The 17,858-nt window shown below is 41.7% G+C and overlaps 4 protein-coding genes across 4 annotated transcripts; 2 read left to right on the top strand and 2 right to left on the bottom strand.

The window, feature by feature from the left end:
• Positions 1-4,287: 4,287 nt before the first annotated feature.
• Positions 4,288-5,671, top strand: LOC143346148 (uncharacterized). The gene is made up of 2 exons (XM_076773953.1): positions 4,288-5,044; positions 5,394-5,671. Exons 1-2 carry the CDS (start codon positions 4,288-4,290, stop codon positions 5,669-5,671), a joined length of 1,035 nt encoding a protein of 344 aa, XP_076630068.1.
• Positions 5,672-9,016: 3,345 nt separating this feature from the next.
• Positions 9,017-11,702, bottom strand: LOC143346419 (venom allergen 3-like). Its single transcript, XM_076774492.1, has 5 exons — positions 11,501-11,702; positions 10,173-10,343; positions 9,876-9,957; positions 9,533-9,665; positions 9,017-9,364 (listed from the first exon to the last, which is right to left on the bottom strand). The coding sequence occupies exons 1-5, from the start codon at positions 11,636-11,638 to the stop codon at positions 9,193-9,195; spliced, it is 696 nt and encodes a 231-aa protein (XP_076630607.1). The 5' UTR covers positions 11,639-11,702; the 3' UTR covers positions 9,017-9,192.
• A 2,690-nt stretch (positions 11,703-14,392) lies between these two features.
• LOC143346146 (uncharacterized) lies at positions 14,393-15,273 on the bottom strand. The gene has a single exon (XM_076773951.1). It carries the CDS (start codon positions 15,119-15,121, stop codon positions 14,393-14,395), a length of 729 nt encoding a protein of 242 aa, XP_076630066.1. The 5' UTR covers positions 15,122-15,273.
• A 77-nt stretch (positions 15,274-15,350) lies between these two features.
• LOC143346145 (uncharacterized) lies at positions 15,351-16,477 on the top strand. The gene is made up of 3 exons (XM_076773950.1): positions 15,351-15,410; positions 15,608-16,014; positions 16,112-16,477. The coding sequence occupies exons 2-3, from the start codon at positions 15,667-15,669 to the stop codon at positions 16,475-16,477; spliced, it is 714 nt and encodes a 237-aa protein (XP_076630065.1). The 5' UTR covers positions 15,351-15,410; positions 15,608-15,666.
• Positions 16,478-17,858: the final 1,381 nt, after the last annotated feature.

Genomic DNA, 17,858 nt, shown 5'->3' with positions numbered 1-17,858 from the left:
GTACGCGCATGCGTGTTGGTCCGCGAATAGATGACAAAGACAACTTGTCGTTTGCGGCGAGGGTAGGAAAGAACGTGGCATAAATCATTGGCGGGTACCGAGCGATGAATCCCGTCGGGTTCATCCACGTGGAAGGGGCATAATCAAATTTCAGCCCGCCATGCAAGGGGCGGCGACTCTGCGGTTGTGCACACTTTTCAACCTTTTCTGCTTACCAGGAGGGTGGGACCCGCTCGAGGGCTATTATGGGGCTTGCCTCGGCTTACCCCTCGAGCAGTCGGGGGAATTTCTACGATCACCCAACCATACAACTCGTGACGCGTCGCGACGCTTGCGTCGAACGTGTCGTGTGAACGTCGCGGACCCGATCCGTTTCCTCTTCCCTTCGTTGCTTCGTTCGATCTTTATTCTTATCGTTGCTCATTTACCCTGGAAATTTTAAATAGAAATATTAAAGTTTTTAAATAAAGAAATTGCACGTGTCGCTACTCTCCTCGTGTAGCCACTGTCGGTGTGCACGTTAATCTGAAATTTGAAAAAAACACTAGGTCAGAATCTCATTTAAATCGTTCATTAACAATATTGCTGATGTAATTATTCATACTATACACTTCGTAGTAGAATTTTTTCATACGGTGAAAACTTTACATTAAAAACGAAAGAAATGTCACTTTCATAGACTAGTAAATATCAGTGACTTGGCACGTCATATGTACGCCATTGTTTTTTGGTGATATTGGACCATGACAAAAAAGCCACGGTGATCGATGACGATCGCGATCGGTCAGAAATTTATTTTCCTATTGTACATCTACGCTCCAACGATCGATCGTTCAATTTTAATCGTCCACGTGCTCTCGCGTCCACTATTTGTCCCCGGAAACACAGATTCTTCGGGGGAAAAAATGTGTCGTTCCGCAAAATTGGAAAAAAGTTCGATGGATACGTATCAATCGATCCGTCATTCGTTATTGACAGAAGTACAAGAACATCTGACGAGGCATAGTTCAATTTTTTCTTATAATGCAATTTATCGAACGTCCAGTCTGTCTAGAATTCACCAAAAAGTATTTCCAACGTATAGACACCGAGTTAGAATTAAACTATTTTATTCTGATAGTTACGCAAACACTTCTTTGTTTAAACATTTAGTCACGAAACCACAAACTGACCACGAAGAGTATGGAAAAATCAATGCGTACAGTATTTAGTATCGAAAGTTTGGTATTGTCCACGATATCGTAAATTTTTATGGACCTCAGTGAACTTGGATTGTAAGTTACGTTCCTTGCATAAAGTTTATACGTGGCCGCGATAGGGTTGCACGGGATCGTTTCATTTATTACCGCAAATTAGTCCGATTCTACCTGGAAAGGGATCGTATAATTAACTCAGGAAAATTTCAAACTGTCGTAACTTGAAATCCAAATGACTATAGAGGCACCGAAGGTATATTAATCGTTAGCGTTCATTGTTATTACCCATTATAACGTTTTAATCGACACAGAGCTATTTCCATTCGACTATCGATATATCGATCGCATATAAACCTGATGATTACAGAGAATTAAATTTCTCGTATTAAAATTAGGCCCACGAAGTTGAGACAAGTTGCGTGAAACTTCTCTCCGTTCGACAAAAAACGGATTAGCGGTGATCGAACGGAAGCTGAGGAGAACAAATTTTCTCGACAAAACCGTTTCCTTTTTCAAAACGTCCAACTAGAACTCGTTGTTATGACGTTCAGGATGGCAAGAAAGACGGATCGGGGGAACGTTGTCGGTGAATTTCTTCATCGATCCATCAAATTTTCGCGACAGAATGCTTACGTTTCCTGCTCGCGATCCAAAGAAACGATCCTTGTTTCCAGGATTTACTTCGATGCTTCTTTTCGAAGCGTGTTTTTATCCTTTCAAAATCGGTCGTCGTTCTTACGCAAATTTCGTTCAAATTCTTTTCAAGTACAACAAAGCAAAAGTCTCTTTTTCTTGACTGTCTTGCGCAATTGATCGATTTTCGAATTTTAGACTCGAGTTTTTCCACTTTTGTCCGTTGTTCGTTCACGGTTAGTTGCGCGCGTATAAATTTCATTCGTCGTCTTATACTTGTAGGAAAGACCTCATGATCGGGACTGGACGCCATAACGTCATAAACGAATTGCTTTGAATAATTTCGGCGAACGTGCAATGTGACTTTATACCTATATGTATAGTATATTTGGCAAGGGTAAATCGGACGAGGTACCTGATCGTAGCAGGTAGAAGGTGCCGTGTAATTGCTAGGATTATCATAATCGATGAACTTGTTGTCGTCGACATCAGGGATTTTGTGGGTGATCATGGCGGCATAATTACATCACCCAATATCAACAAATTCATCTATATCGTTTGGAATTTCCACATTATGCGTCCTTCGAATCCGTAATCTGATTATTTCTTAACCATTGTTTCGATTTCACGTTTCAACGATCCGTTGAATATTTCTGTAGTTACAGTTTTTTTTTTTCGTTTTTATATCTTTCTACTCGCTACGGTTTATAGTTTAGTTTAATATCGGGTTGGTCAAATATTTCGTGCGGATGTTTACGTATTTTTGGGTCATTTTAACTACAGAATGCGCTTGATATGCAAATATATAAGAAATACTTAAAGTAAGATGAAAATTATTATATTTAGGGGTTGAGATAACCCTTTAGAGTGCTCCCATTTCAAAACTATCAATTTGCATAGAACGTAACATTTATTATCGAACGAAGATATTTCCTACCATAAAAGAATTGCTTACTTGCACGTTTAGAACTGTACGAACCTTTTGGCTATCCTAATATTATATTCCAATTTCTAATAATTGTTCTCAACAACAGCCGACATACTATACGTATATACGTATTGTATTTGTGTACAAGACTTTATTGTCGTATCAAGAGTCACGTGTTTCCAACGATTCTCTGTTTACGGTTTCGCGTGCTCCCGGATATCGCGAGTAGTCTTGTAAAACAACAAACGCGACACGATAGGATCTAGAACGCGGTTAGAACGTGCAGAAAAATCGACGGTGATGTCGCGAGAGAAGCATCGACAAAAGCGAACCGCGTTATCAATGGTCCCGAGAGCCGGTTTTGTGCGAGCGTCGTTTCGACAGACGGCCACGAGGGTTGCCACGGCGGGATGAGAGGGATGATAGGCGACAAACGGAGGCCCGACGCGACGCGACGATTTTCGAGGGTTGCTTGCAACTTGGAGTGTTACAATAAATCAACGACGCGCTTCTGGCGAGCTCCACCCTCGTAACTTGGACGGGATATATCCCATAGAGGACACGACTGCCGTTTCATTGTGTTTAAAGTGCTTCTCGCTCGCGTACCAGCCGTATAAACAATTTATTGTTGCTTCCTGTCACGCGTCTCTCCGAGATCGTTTGTCGAACGTTTCCGGTTCTACTCGGAATTTTTTGTTACACTTTGATGTTCACACAAGTTAGATTTAACATCGACGCGTCGTAATTTCTAAATAAAAAATTACGTTGTGTTAAAATTTATCTTGGATAAAATTCGATTGCTCGAACGGAACAGCAGATTTACTTTCGATATTGGTTTAAACTGTTTCGACGTTTTGTAGAACGTAAATCGAATCTTGCACCTTGCGTCCAACTAATCCAGTGTTCCGTTCGCGTTAAATATGTAAAATTAACTGAAAAAGTGAAAAGCTAGATGTAGATCGAATGTGCCCGGTTAGGGGTTGCAATGTTTCGATTCGAAAGCTATCGTTCTTGTTTGCCCCCGCCTCGATCGTCCTTGGACTCTTTTCTTCCGTTGGTCCCTGTTGGTTCTCCAGTAGCCCAGCAACTACGTTGACAAAAGAGCAGAAGCCCCGTGACCGTGGCGAGCGATTAATTCACGACAAAGGGGGAGGGGGTCTGCGTATCGCTCGGCAAGCCCTCGATAGGCCTCCCCGAAACCCACCTTTGCCCTTACGCGAAGGGCGCTGTTACGCACCCCCCACCCCCGTGCTGGCTTGGACGGCGAACGACCCAATCCTGGCCAGAGGGTGGGAACTACCACCGCTATATAACACTGGGTTGAGCTTTTACGGAGAAACACTCGGTTTCGAGATTTCGCGCTAGAGTCGCCTCGACTTTCGTCCAGAGCAACGGGCTACGTGAACAGAGTTCGGTGTATCGGGACATTTGCGAACGTGTACAATCCCGAGTAAGTGCGTCGTAAAGCTAATAGACGTTTTAAAACAAAGTACAAATTTAAATTAGTATTTCGAAAAAAAAAGAAGAAAAATGTGCGACGAGAAGAGCTCGGCATTCTTCAGACCTTGGAAGGTTGTCGAGTCTGTCGAGGCCGTGAGGACCGCGAGCGCGACTTGCAACTTTGCTGGGAGAACCGATGCGTCGCGAATAAAACAAGAAACGGACAACGATCGTTTCGCGAGGATTTACGAAGAAGCCAGCACGTGTTCTTCGGAAAATGAAGTCGCCATTGCGAGTATCCGATCGAGACGGAGCAGCGAGTCCTCTTCCGTGGGAGCTACCAGCAGGTCCTGTTCTTCCACAGGGGAGGACCTAGTCGCCAGGAACAACCTGGATATGCTCAGCAACTTCGTCCATGGCTCTCCATCGAATACGAACTTCTCGGTGACGTCCATCGTCCGCGAAGATCCATCGACGACGCCCGTCGGTTGTCCACCCCCGATACCGACCTACCCGATGGATTATCTCCAAAGGATGGCGATCCACGCGAACACATTCGCTCCTTTGGCCGGCGGTTCCATGCTGATGACCGTCGAACCAACCGCGATCCAGGCTTCGACGATCTCGACGACTGGACGACCGTTTTACTACGATCTTCCTGGCGTGTCCCACCTTCCGCAATCCCTGTACGCGCCGTCGATGGAACAGGCCGTCGAGCTGATCCACAGACAAGACGCAGCCGCCAAACAAATGAAGAAACTTCGCCCGAAGAAGTTCAGATGCGAGCACTGCGACGTCGCCTTCAGCAACAACGGCCAGCTCAAAGGACACATTCGCATTCACACAGGTAACGATCCCATGCTTTTATTCGAATCGTGTCGTTTAAAGACGCGTACGGAGCAAACGGTTAATCGCGACTGATTGTTCCGATCGTTTCTCGATTATTTATAGAGAGAGTAATGCTTGGAATTATCCGGGGGAAACGGATCCGTGAATAATTTCTCAAGTTTCTCGAGAAGAAAAATATTTTTTAATATATTTGCTACGTATTTTATTAATTGTTCGAATCTCTTTTGAAATTGAATATCGCTCGCGGTTTAACCGAGCAAACCGTTGGCCGAATATTTATTTAAAGGAAAGCAATTGTCGATGGTCGATAAAAGTTAAAACTATTGGTTTGTTTGTTCTGGTTACAGGCGAGAGACCTTTCAAGTGCGACGCGGAAGGATGCGGGAAGTCGTTCACCAGGAACGAGGAGTTGACGAGACACAAGAGGATCCACACGGGCCTACGACCGCACGCTTGCATCGTTTGCGGGAAATGCTTTGGAAGGAAGGATCATCTGAAGAAGCATACCAGGACACACGAGAATAGAGACCCGTATCGCATGTCCGCGGCGGCTTTAGGCGTGTTCGCGTTGGGACACGCGTTACCAGGTCCACCCCCGTTCCCTCCATACATGTATCCGATCTGACACGATCTAGACGACTCGAGCGCGATACATTTTATAAGATATTAACTCGCTTAGATGCATCGAAATTGATAATGGACGCGGTTTTTAAAATAAACCGATCGATTTCTACAAAAGTACATATTTTTCTTGAAATGCAATTTACGTCAACGAATGTGCGGAGACTGAAATGGCCTGATAATAATTGCCTTTTCCTACATTGTACATTGGACCAAGAGATTTTCTACGTCTCGTACGAAATTATTGTACATTTAAATGATTTTACACGCGGTGGAATCATCGTGCGATTGCCTTCCTCGGATGGTTCTACGTTTTATGAAGGATCATTCGGGACATCTTCTTCGAAGAGAATTATATTTTTGATACATGGTTTTTCTCATCCGTATTGACGAGCGACAACCAGTGTTTCGATACTAGTCGAGTCGAATATTTTAACGATGTAAATATTGTAAATAATATCAGATGTTTATATATACAAAATACGCAGAGTTTATAATATATTAACGACCAATAAATTGTTATCTATTTTGACACTGAATCCTGACATTGTTTTCATTGAACATTCCCTTTTCCATTGATAGATAAAGAAGTAATGGAAAGGTAGTTTTTTCGAGTTCATTTATCCTACTTTTCGATTACAAAGCTATCATTATTGTGCGATTACGTAAGTGAGAAATTAAAAATTGAATATTAAAAAAAATTAAATAAAACATAGTTTAAAATTAATTTCGTTTATAATTTTAAATAGAATTAATTATAATGGAAAGAGGTTACGAAACTTTCCTACTATCAACGAGATATTGATTGAATCGAAACGAACGCGCTAGAATTTATTTTCCAAATTCGACCAACGCTATTGTATGCACAAAACAAAATTTTTAATCCCAGTCCAAGTCGTCACCACCATTTTCCTGACAATTAAATTCAAGATGGCGTCGTCAGAACCCTCTGCAACCCCGGTGACAGAATAGGAAATCCCCTTCCCGCGTTATAGGGCGGCTGTCAGGGAAGGGCTGGTTTTGGGGGAACGAGGGTTGCGCCCTTTTGCACTCCGGAAGGGACGGTTACCGCGTGCAAGCCTATCTCTGCCCTTCTTCCGTTTTTTTTCCTCGCTTTAGATTACAATACGTTCTTGCGGGACAGTTAGTGGTCGCGTACATAAACGTTTCGGTTGATTTCAGGGTTGAAGTACCGAAGGGTGGCGCCCAGATTGAGGGCTGGAGAAAAAACTCGAATTCAATTAATTTCCCCCGTTCAACCATAGGGCAACTTCTAAATCGCGTCCTGGTAGAAATTGGCTGCATCGTTACCTTGCATATTTCTCACAGAATTTTTAATCGACGCTCGAATCGACTTTAAAATATAATTTTTAAAAATTGTTCACTTAATATTTTATAAAAAATAAACTGCGACTCAAAGTATTTTTGATTGCTACCTTGTTCGAGTTTTTAGATCGATAAGAAATACGTATTCTTGTTACGAAATTCCATTGCAATAATTTGTGTTTCGAAAAGAGGAAAATATTTGCTCTCGAATAAACGATAGGTGGAAGATGGTGCGTTAACTATCGTACGAAAATGCGATTATTAACCACGGTTGAGGAGGAAATGGGCACGAGAATTCGCAGTTTGGGACGATGGGAGTTCTGATTCGCGTGAAAATGGAAAAACCCGGACAGTTCAGGATTAAGTGCATTAGATTCTCACACTTGGACACGCAGATTTTCGGTGGCACGCCGGGTAGAAGCAACCCCGCTGGGACATTCGTTCGAGCTCGTTGACACCCCCCTTCTGATCTGCAGATATATGACAGCACGACTTTCTGAATCCTCTCCCCATCTTCGGGCCAAACCTCCCTTTTGCCAGCCACTGCTCTCACTCCTTTACAAATCCGCTTCGAGAAATTCGAATCTTAAACGACTACAGAAATAATTTCCTCTTATCTCGATATTTTCCTCTATCTACGACGAATCTCTTTTCAACCCTTTCTAGCCATCCTTTCAACGAGCACAAGTTTCCTTCCTTCTCGTCTACATTTTTACACGCTACAAATATTTCGTTTTTATTTTATATGTTTACCTATGCAAATAACAGTCGTTTCGTTCCAGTAATATTTATTATTTTTTACGACCTATGACCTCTCGTTCTTGTTTGCATTTCGTTTCCCAACTTTTTCCTTCGTAATCCTTCTTTCTGGTCACCCCTCCGACGAGCACGAGTTTTCTTTCTCTTCGTGTCTCGATCCAGCTCGGGCCAGTACCAAGGGATGGCTTTTATTCTATGGCCAGGGTTAAACGATCGCATAAACGTGCCGGGGATTACAGCGATCTTCGGGCTCCTTAATCTCCGATTACAGCAATGCTAGTACCTTGATGCCCTCGGATTTCAGAAGGCGTAGCCATTGTCGTTATTTGTTGTCGACCGCGAAACAAACATGACTTTCCTTTATAGGGTAGACCGATGACTAGATTTTATTAATTTAATTAATGAAATGGGAGCTTTGTGGAGGGTTCTCTCAACCCCTAAATATAATAATTCCTATTTTACTTTAAATATTTCTTATATCTTTGCATATCGAGTGCATTCTGTAGTTAAAATTTCCCATAAATGCATAAACATCCGCAGTTTATACATTATATACTCGAAACTTGTTAACGTTTATTATACATTTTGTCTACCCTAGATAGGCTGTTCCACTTAACCGGGTCAAGAGTTAAAACAGTAGAAGATGAGAAAAAATGTTAGGAAAATTGAAACGATGACCTAATATTTCGTCGTTGACTCGCGATCTCTGCCCAGTCTTTTGCAAATCGCTATTTTCCACCTCCCCCGATTTCGTAGCACCCTCTCTGTTGACAAGAATCTCGTCGTCTCCACGATTCTTTCACTAGGTTCGGATTTTTCTCGCTACAAAAGAGCACGACGCGTCCCCAGGACTCGGAGACCACTACGGGTGGTCTTGTATATCGAAATGTTTGCCCACGTCATTGTTGCGTATCCAACACTCGATACCTTTCCTCCGTTTAAAAAGCGTTTAGTCCCTAATAGCTGTCCTCCGTTCCTCGTCGAAGCGAGCTGGACACCTCTGTGATTCTTCAGGTGCGTCGCGGACGAGCGTCCTCGCGCTCACCGGGACGCAACGCACACCCGGGGCGCGTTGACTTTCTGATATATGGATCACCGAGGATCGTGTATTACCGGAATTGTCCTCGGGGACGTTCAATGCGATCTGCTCGAATATCGGGACGTTTCGTAGCTTCGCAATTTTCAATGGACCAGGCCGGGACGACGCCGTGAGAGGCGCCCCCACCGAGGAGACGTATTAGGGTAAAATATTTTGTGGACGCAGTAAAAGTTACGAGGCACCACGGTGGCCTCGTTCGACATTTTATTTAATAGCTTTCGGAAACTCGAGCCAAATATCTTATCTACCAAACAGTCGATAGCACTATAGTTTTCATTATAGAATTATATTTACCGTTGTTTCTTGTTAGAATCGTGTTAGATTTGTGAAATTCTTTTCCGTTAGTGTTTTACTTGGTAGATCGGCTCACCTATCATGTTGCCGGTTGGACCGTAGTTGCACACGAAGTAATACTTGGTCCATCCACCTTCTTTGTAAACGACCTTACCACAACCGATTTTGTTTGAATTCGCCCAAACTAATTGAGTATAGTGACCGACGTCTTGAATGTTTCTGTTCACACAAATTAAATGAATTTTGAGCGACGCTCTGAATCGAACTGTTCCGGAGATTACCAAATTTTTTAAGATCATGGCGTCCTTAGTGCCCGCTAAAATCGACAACTGCTGTTCTGGGCTAACAAATAATTCAGTTTCAGATTCTGTAAAACGAAAGACTTACGTAAGTTTGTTCACCAAATTTCTGTCCATCTTTTCCACTTCGTTGTACCACATCATGATTATATCTGACGGCTTCGTATTTGGAGTTCCAGTAGTCATCGTAATCCCGACGTTCTGTCCAACGCTGAATCGAGCTGCAAAGCGACTGGTTAACAATTTGTAATTCAGGGTAAAAGATATTGCAGTTTCCGAAACAATTCCTGTATAGTTTGCCCTGAGCTGTTTTACAAGACTAGCGGATCTGTTAGTCCTGCAAATTCAGCCGCTTGTTCGACTAAAGTACGAATTAGTTCGTAAACTATGAAAGATGAAATAAACTTACTGGCATAGAAAATTAATCTTACCCACGTTTCTGCAACTATCGTGTCCGAATTTGCATTGATTGGCCCATCTTTGGGCTATTTCGGCCAATTCGTCGTCCCAAGACTGAAAAGATTCATCGAACGATGCAATGAGCACCGAATTTAATTTCTTACTTAACGATTTAAAAAATAGGAGCAAGGTAAAAGAGAAATGTTCGACGAATTATTGCTTTGTAATCGCTTACATTGTCACATTATTTCATTTTTCTAGGTAAAACTCCAGTGTACAGTTCACTGTTTTACGTAGAAAATTGTCACTAATGATTCGATTAATCGTACCATAAGCTGCATGTTCGCTGCTGGAGGTTGTGGTCCTGGACGGCCTCTTTTCTCTTGACCACTGGCCACGCGTTGTCTGAGTTCGTTATGCTTGTTAACGATCTCATTTTTCTCAGCCTGAGTGAGTCCTGTACTTATCACCGAAACACACGAGCTTGCCGGTGCTGGATTCTAAAACGATGCTACCTTTTAACCAAACTACCCACACAATGGGTAATTAATTAGAGTACAGGGTGTCCTAGCAAAGAATAAAATTTGTTCATTCGAGGTTTCGTTGTCGAGAAAATCAACCGTGAATATTCGCTATGCCTTGGACAAACAGATTTCGATACAGACTTTTATTGTTGTCTTACAAGGGACCATCCCGAGGTGTAAATCTCCAATTTTTATGAAAATATAATTTCAGGCCAAAAATGCTTCCCTGAAATTTCATGCGAATCTTTAAAACGTCGTAACTTCTGAACGGATTGGCCGATTTTAATGTTTAAAAAGGCAAACGACGCGTATTTTAGCGTAGAATAGGTAGAAATTCTAAAAATATTCGAAAAGTTGTTCCTTGACCCCGTAAAGTTAGGAAAACCCCATAAAAATGGTCCACTTTTCAAACAGCCATAACTCCTACAATTGTGAATATATTTCAATGAAACTTTTTTCTAAAGTAGAGCCCCTTCATTTTTATCTATGTTTTTATGTTAAAACAAACGAGCATAAGAAGAATATTTTATGCATTAGAATGCATATGTATGGAGTACAATGAACCTCGAATGAGCAAATTTTATTCTTTATTTTCTATTTGTTTTTTCACGTAGAATCACCCCCTTTCCGCTTGTACCGCCGATGCTGGGCCACTCTGTATTAAATTTCAATTCGAATCTTATTAATAAATCCATTGTTTTTCCTAAGTGAATTTACAGTTTTGTTCTATTGACAGCGTTTTCTCTAAAATGGATAATAAATTACGTAATATGATACAAAGCAGGATTTTATAGTATTACCTTTTCATATATCTTTTTTCCAAAAATAATTTTACGCGAATAAGTTACAATGAACAAACAAAGTGAATTAAATGTGTACGCGACCTACGCCCATGCAAATGTTTGCGCGTGTTAATCAGCTAATGCTCGTCAGATAAATGTATAAAGTCACGGTTTACGATAAAATATCTCTGATAATCGTAAATTCTTAAATAACACCATTATCGTTGAGGATTTAAAAGGCCTGAAAAGGCGAACAGAAAAATACAACTTTCCAAAGATTCGACCTATCGTATGCTTAGAAATTGTAAATAGATTCTTTCGACAAATGGAGAACAAGTTTTTAATACTAACCGGGTACAAACATAAAGTGTGCTTTCCTCCGTTGCGCGAACACCAATTATTATAGTTGCTGCAGCTTAAAGCGGCGTTTGGCGCTGCCAAGTACGCTGTAATTAAAACGGCGAACAGGAAGCTCTTGGTAGTTGCCATTTCTCTTCGTTCGTACCTTTGTTTGCGATCGCTGCTGGGTAACGAGGGTATCGCCAACGAACGTGTTCCTATTTATCAGCCGTCTTATCAATCGTTCATAAAATTATCTAGATTTTCCTTTCCCCGCTTCTTCGTCGCGTTTCTACCTGCCCCCTCCTCAACGTTTTTCTTTACCGAGTTAGTATTCTCGATATATACGTGTACATACAACGATACAACGTTAGAAAAGCGCAACATGGACGAAAGTATAAGCACAAGTTTGTACAACTATTGTTTGAGTATTTCAATCGTACGAGTTTTTATACTCTACGCAACGTTGGAAAGTTTCTGCAATAAAAATTGTTTATCCGACGCGTACTTGTGTTTTAATTGCTTTATTTGTTCGTTTAACTTATTCGCGTGGGAATGAAACGACGACAAACGGTTTTAAAAATTCGTACTTTTCATACGTTTCCTGCTTTTGTTCGTGATAAGATAACAAAAATGCTTTGCGTGCGTACTTCTCAATTGACTCACCGACGCTTGGTGCAGAATTATAATCTGTTTGCTATGAAAATATTAGGGCAAATATGTACCACTTGAAATATTATATCTTGATTTTTCTATGGGGTACGCACGTACATATTAATATTGGAAATTGTAGCTCGAAAGGCGAGTCAAATTGACCAGAGTATTCCCTGGTTGTAATCGTTAACGAGAATATATAACTGTAGTCGAAACGAAAAGACGTATCATAAATATTTGGAACGGCCAGGTTACAAACTGTTGGAAAAGTTATATTATTTTATTAGCGTTCGGTGTAGCTCTGATTGCCTATGCTTCCGTATACTTGACCCCTAAAAACAATCGCTTTACCCACCGCAAGGATCATCTGTTCTACCTGTGACCGAAACTTCTCGATTATTACGCTATTACAGCCTTCTAACTATCGAATAGGGGTGCCTATATTCTCAAACGAAACCTCCCAAACTCCTATACGGTTCTCGTTTTTTAATTATAAACAAATTCTATTTATCCTTATACCCTATTTCGTATGATCGCAAAAGAAACAAACTTTGAACGTACCATTCTGTGATTTTTTTTTCTTCCACCTCGGAGGAAATTTCGAACGCAGAGCTCTCGAACTTGACACGCTGTCGGAAATCGCGTTTCTGCGAGCTTCTATCAGTTTTATCATGGGACTAACAAACCTTAATCGTTTGGATATAAAAAAGGGTAGTTATATCTCGATAGATAACTTTGTTTAATTCGTATCAACTCGGAAATTCACGGAAGTGTAAACTAAATGGAATCGGGATACTTGGTATCTACAGATTACGCAAAACCGGGGTTCGTTAATAATTTTGTTAGAGGAGGAAAAGTGGTCAGGAACGAAATAAAAGTTGAAGAAGCCCTGTATTACAACGGTTGGACAATGGGTGTCGTCCAGTAACGCCCATGATCGGCCTTTTGTAAACGGGAATTACAATTTTTCACCGTTCACGGATCATCGTTATACACGCCGTCGAACGTCGAGCCCTCCCACGATAATCGGGATTCCAAGAGTCTTGGGCTACGACGATTTCATGTCAGGTTACCACACTTTGCTGAAATATCGTCTTCTTCTCCTCTCCTCTGTTGCTCTCGGGTACTTTATCTCTTTCTTCTTCGTCTTTTTCTTAATTCCCTGACATGAAAAAAATGGGGCTCCGGTGGGCGGGGGTGGCTCGGGGAAACGAGTGAATGGGATCGATGCAGAGGATCCATTCATCCGCGCACCTGACTCCTGACTTCGGTCGTGAGAATCGCTTCAGAGGCTTTTCCAGATCTCTTTCTTCGCTGATGTTCATTCAACGCGGACCAAGAAAACGACTCGCCAAGATCCTTCTACCTTTTCTTTGGTGTTTAGACAGAATCGAGACTCTCCCGAGCATCTACAATCGTCCCGTTCGACGAGCAGATTTTTAGAACTAGACTGTGAATGTTTACGCATTTATGGGAAATTTTAATTATCGAAAAACTACGGAATCCATTCGATATACAGGGTGTTTGGCCACCCCTGGGAAAAATTTTAATGGGAGATTCTAGAGGCCAAAATAAGACGAAAATCAAGAATATCAATTTGTTGACTGAGGCTTCGTTAAAAAGTTATTAAAAAATTAAATTAAAAAGTTACAGATCATTTAGGGACTGAGAGAACCCTCTACGAAGCTCCAATTTCATTAATTTTATCAATAAAAATATGTTTAGTACATTATTATTTTTAGCGAGCAACGATAATCCTGATTCCAAGTAATTATGTAAGAGATAGAAAGAAAAGGGGGCTGGTAATAAGCTTTGGAAAAGCCAAGAGGTTTACAACCTTTGGCGAGCTTCTCGAAATCTATTCACCAAGAAATAGATCAATGGTCGAATGTTAAAGTGCCCACGCCCAACAAAAGGGGCGCGTTTTCGGCACCTATCGTTTCGTTTTGTAGGGAGTTAATTCCCATCGATCCAATAGAGTATACCTGCTCCGAGGCAAATTGTTAGAACGAAGCCAGGACAATATCTCGCTCGGGTTCCTTATTATAGAACGCTTCGGAAATTCGTTTCATCGTGGATGGATAATTAACACAGGAAGGGTAATTACATTCGAGAATTACTAAACACATTATCTCGCAAGCTTCTTCTAAAAAAATAAAATCGAACCGAACTTCAATATTCGGAAACAGTATTAATGTGGTCCAATGGTATAAAAATAGGATTAAGGTTTAATGGCATAAATATAGTGATTCAGTTCCTCTTCCTCTTCTTACCGGAAGATGCGCGTTTCTCTTGTTTCTTCTCAGCGTCCACAGTATCGTCGGTCTTGGTCGTCTCAGGATCCACAGATTGTGGCCTGTACATGCTCTCACTGTACTCTAATCGTTTCTTCGTCGACCAGGGTCGCGCTGTCTTAAACTCAAGATCGATGTTTTGGCCATCTTTGGTCCTCTTCCTCACCCTGAGCAGGAATATATTCGGATTCTCCTCGAGATCGATGGATCTGATCTTGGGCGATTGGTCTTCTTCGTCGTCTTCGTCCGAGTTATCGTGCGGCGTATGCGCTCGAGGATACAAAGTCACCGTACGATTTCCAGAACTCTGCTCTTGCTTCTTTTCTTCGACGTTCTGTCCACCTGGTCGAGGATCCTCCACGCAATCGCAAGGAGGATCGTACTCATCTTTAACAGGTTCTTTTTGCGTCCTGATTACCAGTCGATTCTCGTTGATAACAGCCTCCAACTGTTTGTAGGGAAGCCCTTTGTCCGCGATCTCTGAACGGATCTTTCGCGAAGGAAACCAAGAAGTGTCCAAAGGTTTTAACGGACAGCAAGCTGGAGCCTCGACTTTAGGCCTCTCGAGTCTTCTTGGAAGAGATTTCTGTTTAGTTTCAACCCTTTTTGTCGAAGCACAACACGGCGAGCAGGGTGGCTTTTTCTCCTTGGGTGGACATCCGCACTTGTGAGTCGCCACGATCATCTCTCTCGATTCTCGTTCATTTTGTCAGAGGAAGAAGGAATTCGGGTCTAACATGATGGGAATATGTTTGGAATCGTTTTAAATCGTCGGAGACGGTGCCATGACGGACGCGTTGGCCGCGCGACCTGAACGTTTCTGGACTTTAGAATGCCGTGAACGACTCGATTTCGAGAATCGATTAAAAACCCCATCGATTCCCTCGCTTCTTGAAACATGTATTTAACCGATCATCGTCTTTAAATTCCAAATTCTACGAGCTAGGCTACGATTCTTCCGAACGTCCATCAAGGTAACGATTGATTAGCAGCCTCGAATAAACTGGTTTTATTCGCGTTTAGTGTAACTTTTCGAATATACGTAATTACATAACCCAAGTCATTACACGATTCGAAAGCGTCGTATATACGAATCGTTTTTCTTTCATTTCCTTTTAAAAATTTATTTCACGTCGTCATAGCTTCGAATGATTCCTTTTGCCTACTTTAGGGCTTTATCGTAATATGGGAAAGTACACTGTTCAGTGATTGCGAAATACTCGTTCGAAGATGTATTCCTGTCCACCAATGCCACCCACGCCATGCCCACCAGCGTGTAAACCGAAAAAGCCAACGGGAGATGGAAAATCGAAATACTATCGAGAGATCGGGACGGCTATGATCGGGAATCAGCTGATAATTCGCATGGAGAGGGACAAAAGTAAATCGAAGAAATCCCGAGACTGGGATCCTCCGTGCGACTGTGACGTGGTGGAAATACAGAGACCCACGAGAAAGGAGGGCCCCAAAATACTAAAGGGCTCTGATAACAATCGAATCCTGTTCCGGGTAGAGTCCAAGTCTCGAATAGGTAAGAAGGACGACAGCGACTCCATGCCTCAAGCTATTTCTTACGAGGTACTGTAATAATTTAATTATTTTAAATTAATCTCTCTGTTTTTCATAAAATTCCATTATACGTTTTAAATATTTAATATTTGTTTCGTCCATCGAGGTTGGCCAATGCAGAGGGGGCCCAAACACGAACGATCAATGCAGAACGTTCACCATCTACCCCGTGATGGATCGTCCAGGATCGCAGGAAGTGCACACGGATCGCGTAACCGACGGTGATCAAAATGTGTTTATGTTAAGAGTTAAGAAGAAGCCAGCTAGCAGCGATCAGCCGAAGCGTAATATCGAGCTGGAGCTCAGGACTCCGAAGCCTCCGACGGAACCGGAAGCGCACCAGGCTCCAGAGAATCTCGCTTTCAGACCAGAGAGAGAGAGAACGCGAGGAAGAGGACGTTTTGTAAGAAATACCGAGAAAGGGAACGTCGACGAAGCGCAACAAGAGACGATTATGCGTCGCAAATTTTAATTTTCAAACAATTATTAGGAAAAATCGTCTAGCCTTATCGTGTCTGTCATTAAGCTGTCATCGTTACACGTTTTCCCATATTTAATTTTCGAAAGCGTCACAGTACGTATAATTTTAAACTCATAAATAATTATCAATCGAAATGAAATACAAATGGAACTTTCATATCTTTTACATACATTTCTGTTTACTAAATATTATGAATTTTGAACTTGGAGCAGTTAATATTTATTCACGGAGAAGTTAAGCACCGTGTACTAGAAGTCTCTATCACACGATAGTCTTATCGGAAGAATGAAACGAAATGACTCACGGATCGCTATAAAATAGCGTTGTAAAAAAACAATCGACAATATCTTATGTGAGATAACACGTGTTATAGACAATCCATTGGAACAGTTATATTATTATAAGTAGCTTAGCTTGTTTTTTAAAGCAATCATTTCCAAGTATTTTAGATACTTCGATTTGGTAGCGAATTTGTCACCAAGGCTATTGTAGCAGATTCTGCCTTACATAGACGCGCCTCTTTTCTATAAGAGGAATCTTTAGAACAAATTCTACAATAAGAAAGATTCGTCATCCGGTGGCTATATTGTTAACGAACGTTTCAGCAGTGTCTAATGTTTCAAGAATTTAGATCAAATCGTAGCAACCGTGATGCAAGGGCAATTTTCGAGTCACGATATAAATTAGAAAAACAATAATTAACTATTACAATAAATATATTATTGAATTATTTTTTAATTTCATTTGTCTAGTCTTAGAATGCATTTCTTGTTATATGTACCTACGTGTCACTTTATATCGAATGCTTGATTTAATATACATGTATATTTCATCGAATGTTATAAATGCAAGCGTTTAAATTCTTTAGTGTACACGTTGGTCTTATTGGTCATCTACTCGTTCGAATAAGAGTTTGCTAGTCACCGGGCAACGAAAGATCATCGTGGCTATGCTCGTCGAGTATTCATAGTCCTCCTTAGGACCTTTGAACGAACCTCTGTCGACAGGATTTTTGAATGAAGTTCGCAAAGCGCGAACAGGTCACTGAAAGTGCACCAGCGAGCGTACTCTCGGTCCATTCATCCCGAAAACCAGCCGTGTAAAATTGCTTCGTTACGGCCAGAGGAATCGTCCTTTTCAGCGGCTGGAAACAGACCTGCTAGTTGCTCAATGAGCCACCGTCGAAACGACACGACGATTGATGACGCGACGCCTCCCGAGACACCCCATTCTCGCCTCTCAAAGCGTCCTCGTAATTGCCCTCAACTCCTTCCTTTGCACTGCTAACGCTGTCTCGTAATGATCCTGGTAAATGCCGGACATCGGTGCCTGCCATTGAGAAATTTCGACCGGCACTCAGCGGGAGAACCGA

The sequence above is a fragment of the Colletes latitarsis genome, chromosome 10 (genome assembly GCF_051014445.1).
Source record: "Colletes latitarsis isolate SP2378_abdomen chromosome 10, iyColLati1, whole genome shotgun sequence".
Classification (NCBI taxonomy): domain Eukaryota; kingdom Metazoa; phylum Arthropoda; class Insecta; order Hymenoptera; family Colletidae; genus Colletes; species Colletes latitarsis.
This window is presented reverse-complemented; position numbering and strand designations above follow the sequence as displayed.

Excerpts from the sequence above, each read along its gene's own strand:
- LOC143346148 (XM_076773953.1), top strand. The coding sequence starts at position 4,288 with ATGTGCGACGAGAAGAGCTCGGCATTCTTCAGACCTTGGAAGGTTGTC. Across the intron at positions 5,045-5,393 it reads ACACATTCGCATTCACACAG|GCGAGAGACCTTTCAAGTGC; the intron begins GTAACGATCCCA and ends TTCTGGTTACAG.
- LOC143346419 (XM_076774492.1), bottom strand. The coding sequence starts at position 11,638 with ATGGCAACTACCAAGAGCTTCCTGTTCGCCGTTTTAATTACAGCGTAC. Across the intron at positions 9,958-10,172 it reads CAGCGAACATGCAGCTTATG|TCTTGGGACGACGAATTGGC; the intron begins GTACGATTAATC and ends GAATCTTTTCAG. Across the intron at positions 9,365-9,532 it reads AATTTGGTGAACAAACTTAC|AAACATTCAAGACGTCGGTC; the intron begins GTAAGTCTTTCG and ends TTGTGTGAACAG.
- LOC143346146 (XM_076773951.1), bottom strand. The coding sequence starts at position 15,121 with ATGATCGTGGCGACTCACAAGTGCGGATGTCCACCCAAGGAGAAAAAG.
- LOC143346145 (XM_076773950.1), top strand. The coding sequence starts at position 15,667 with ATGTATTCCTGTCCACCAATGCCACCCACGCCATGCCCACCAGCGTGT. Across the intron at positions 16,015-16,111 it reads CTCAAGCTATTTCTTACGAG|GTTGGCCAATGCAGAGGGGG; the intron begins GTACTGTAATAA and ends TCGTCCATCGAG.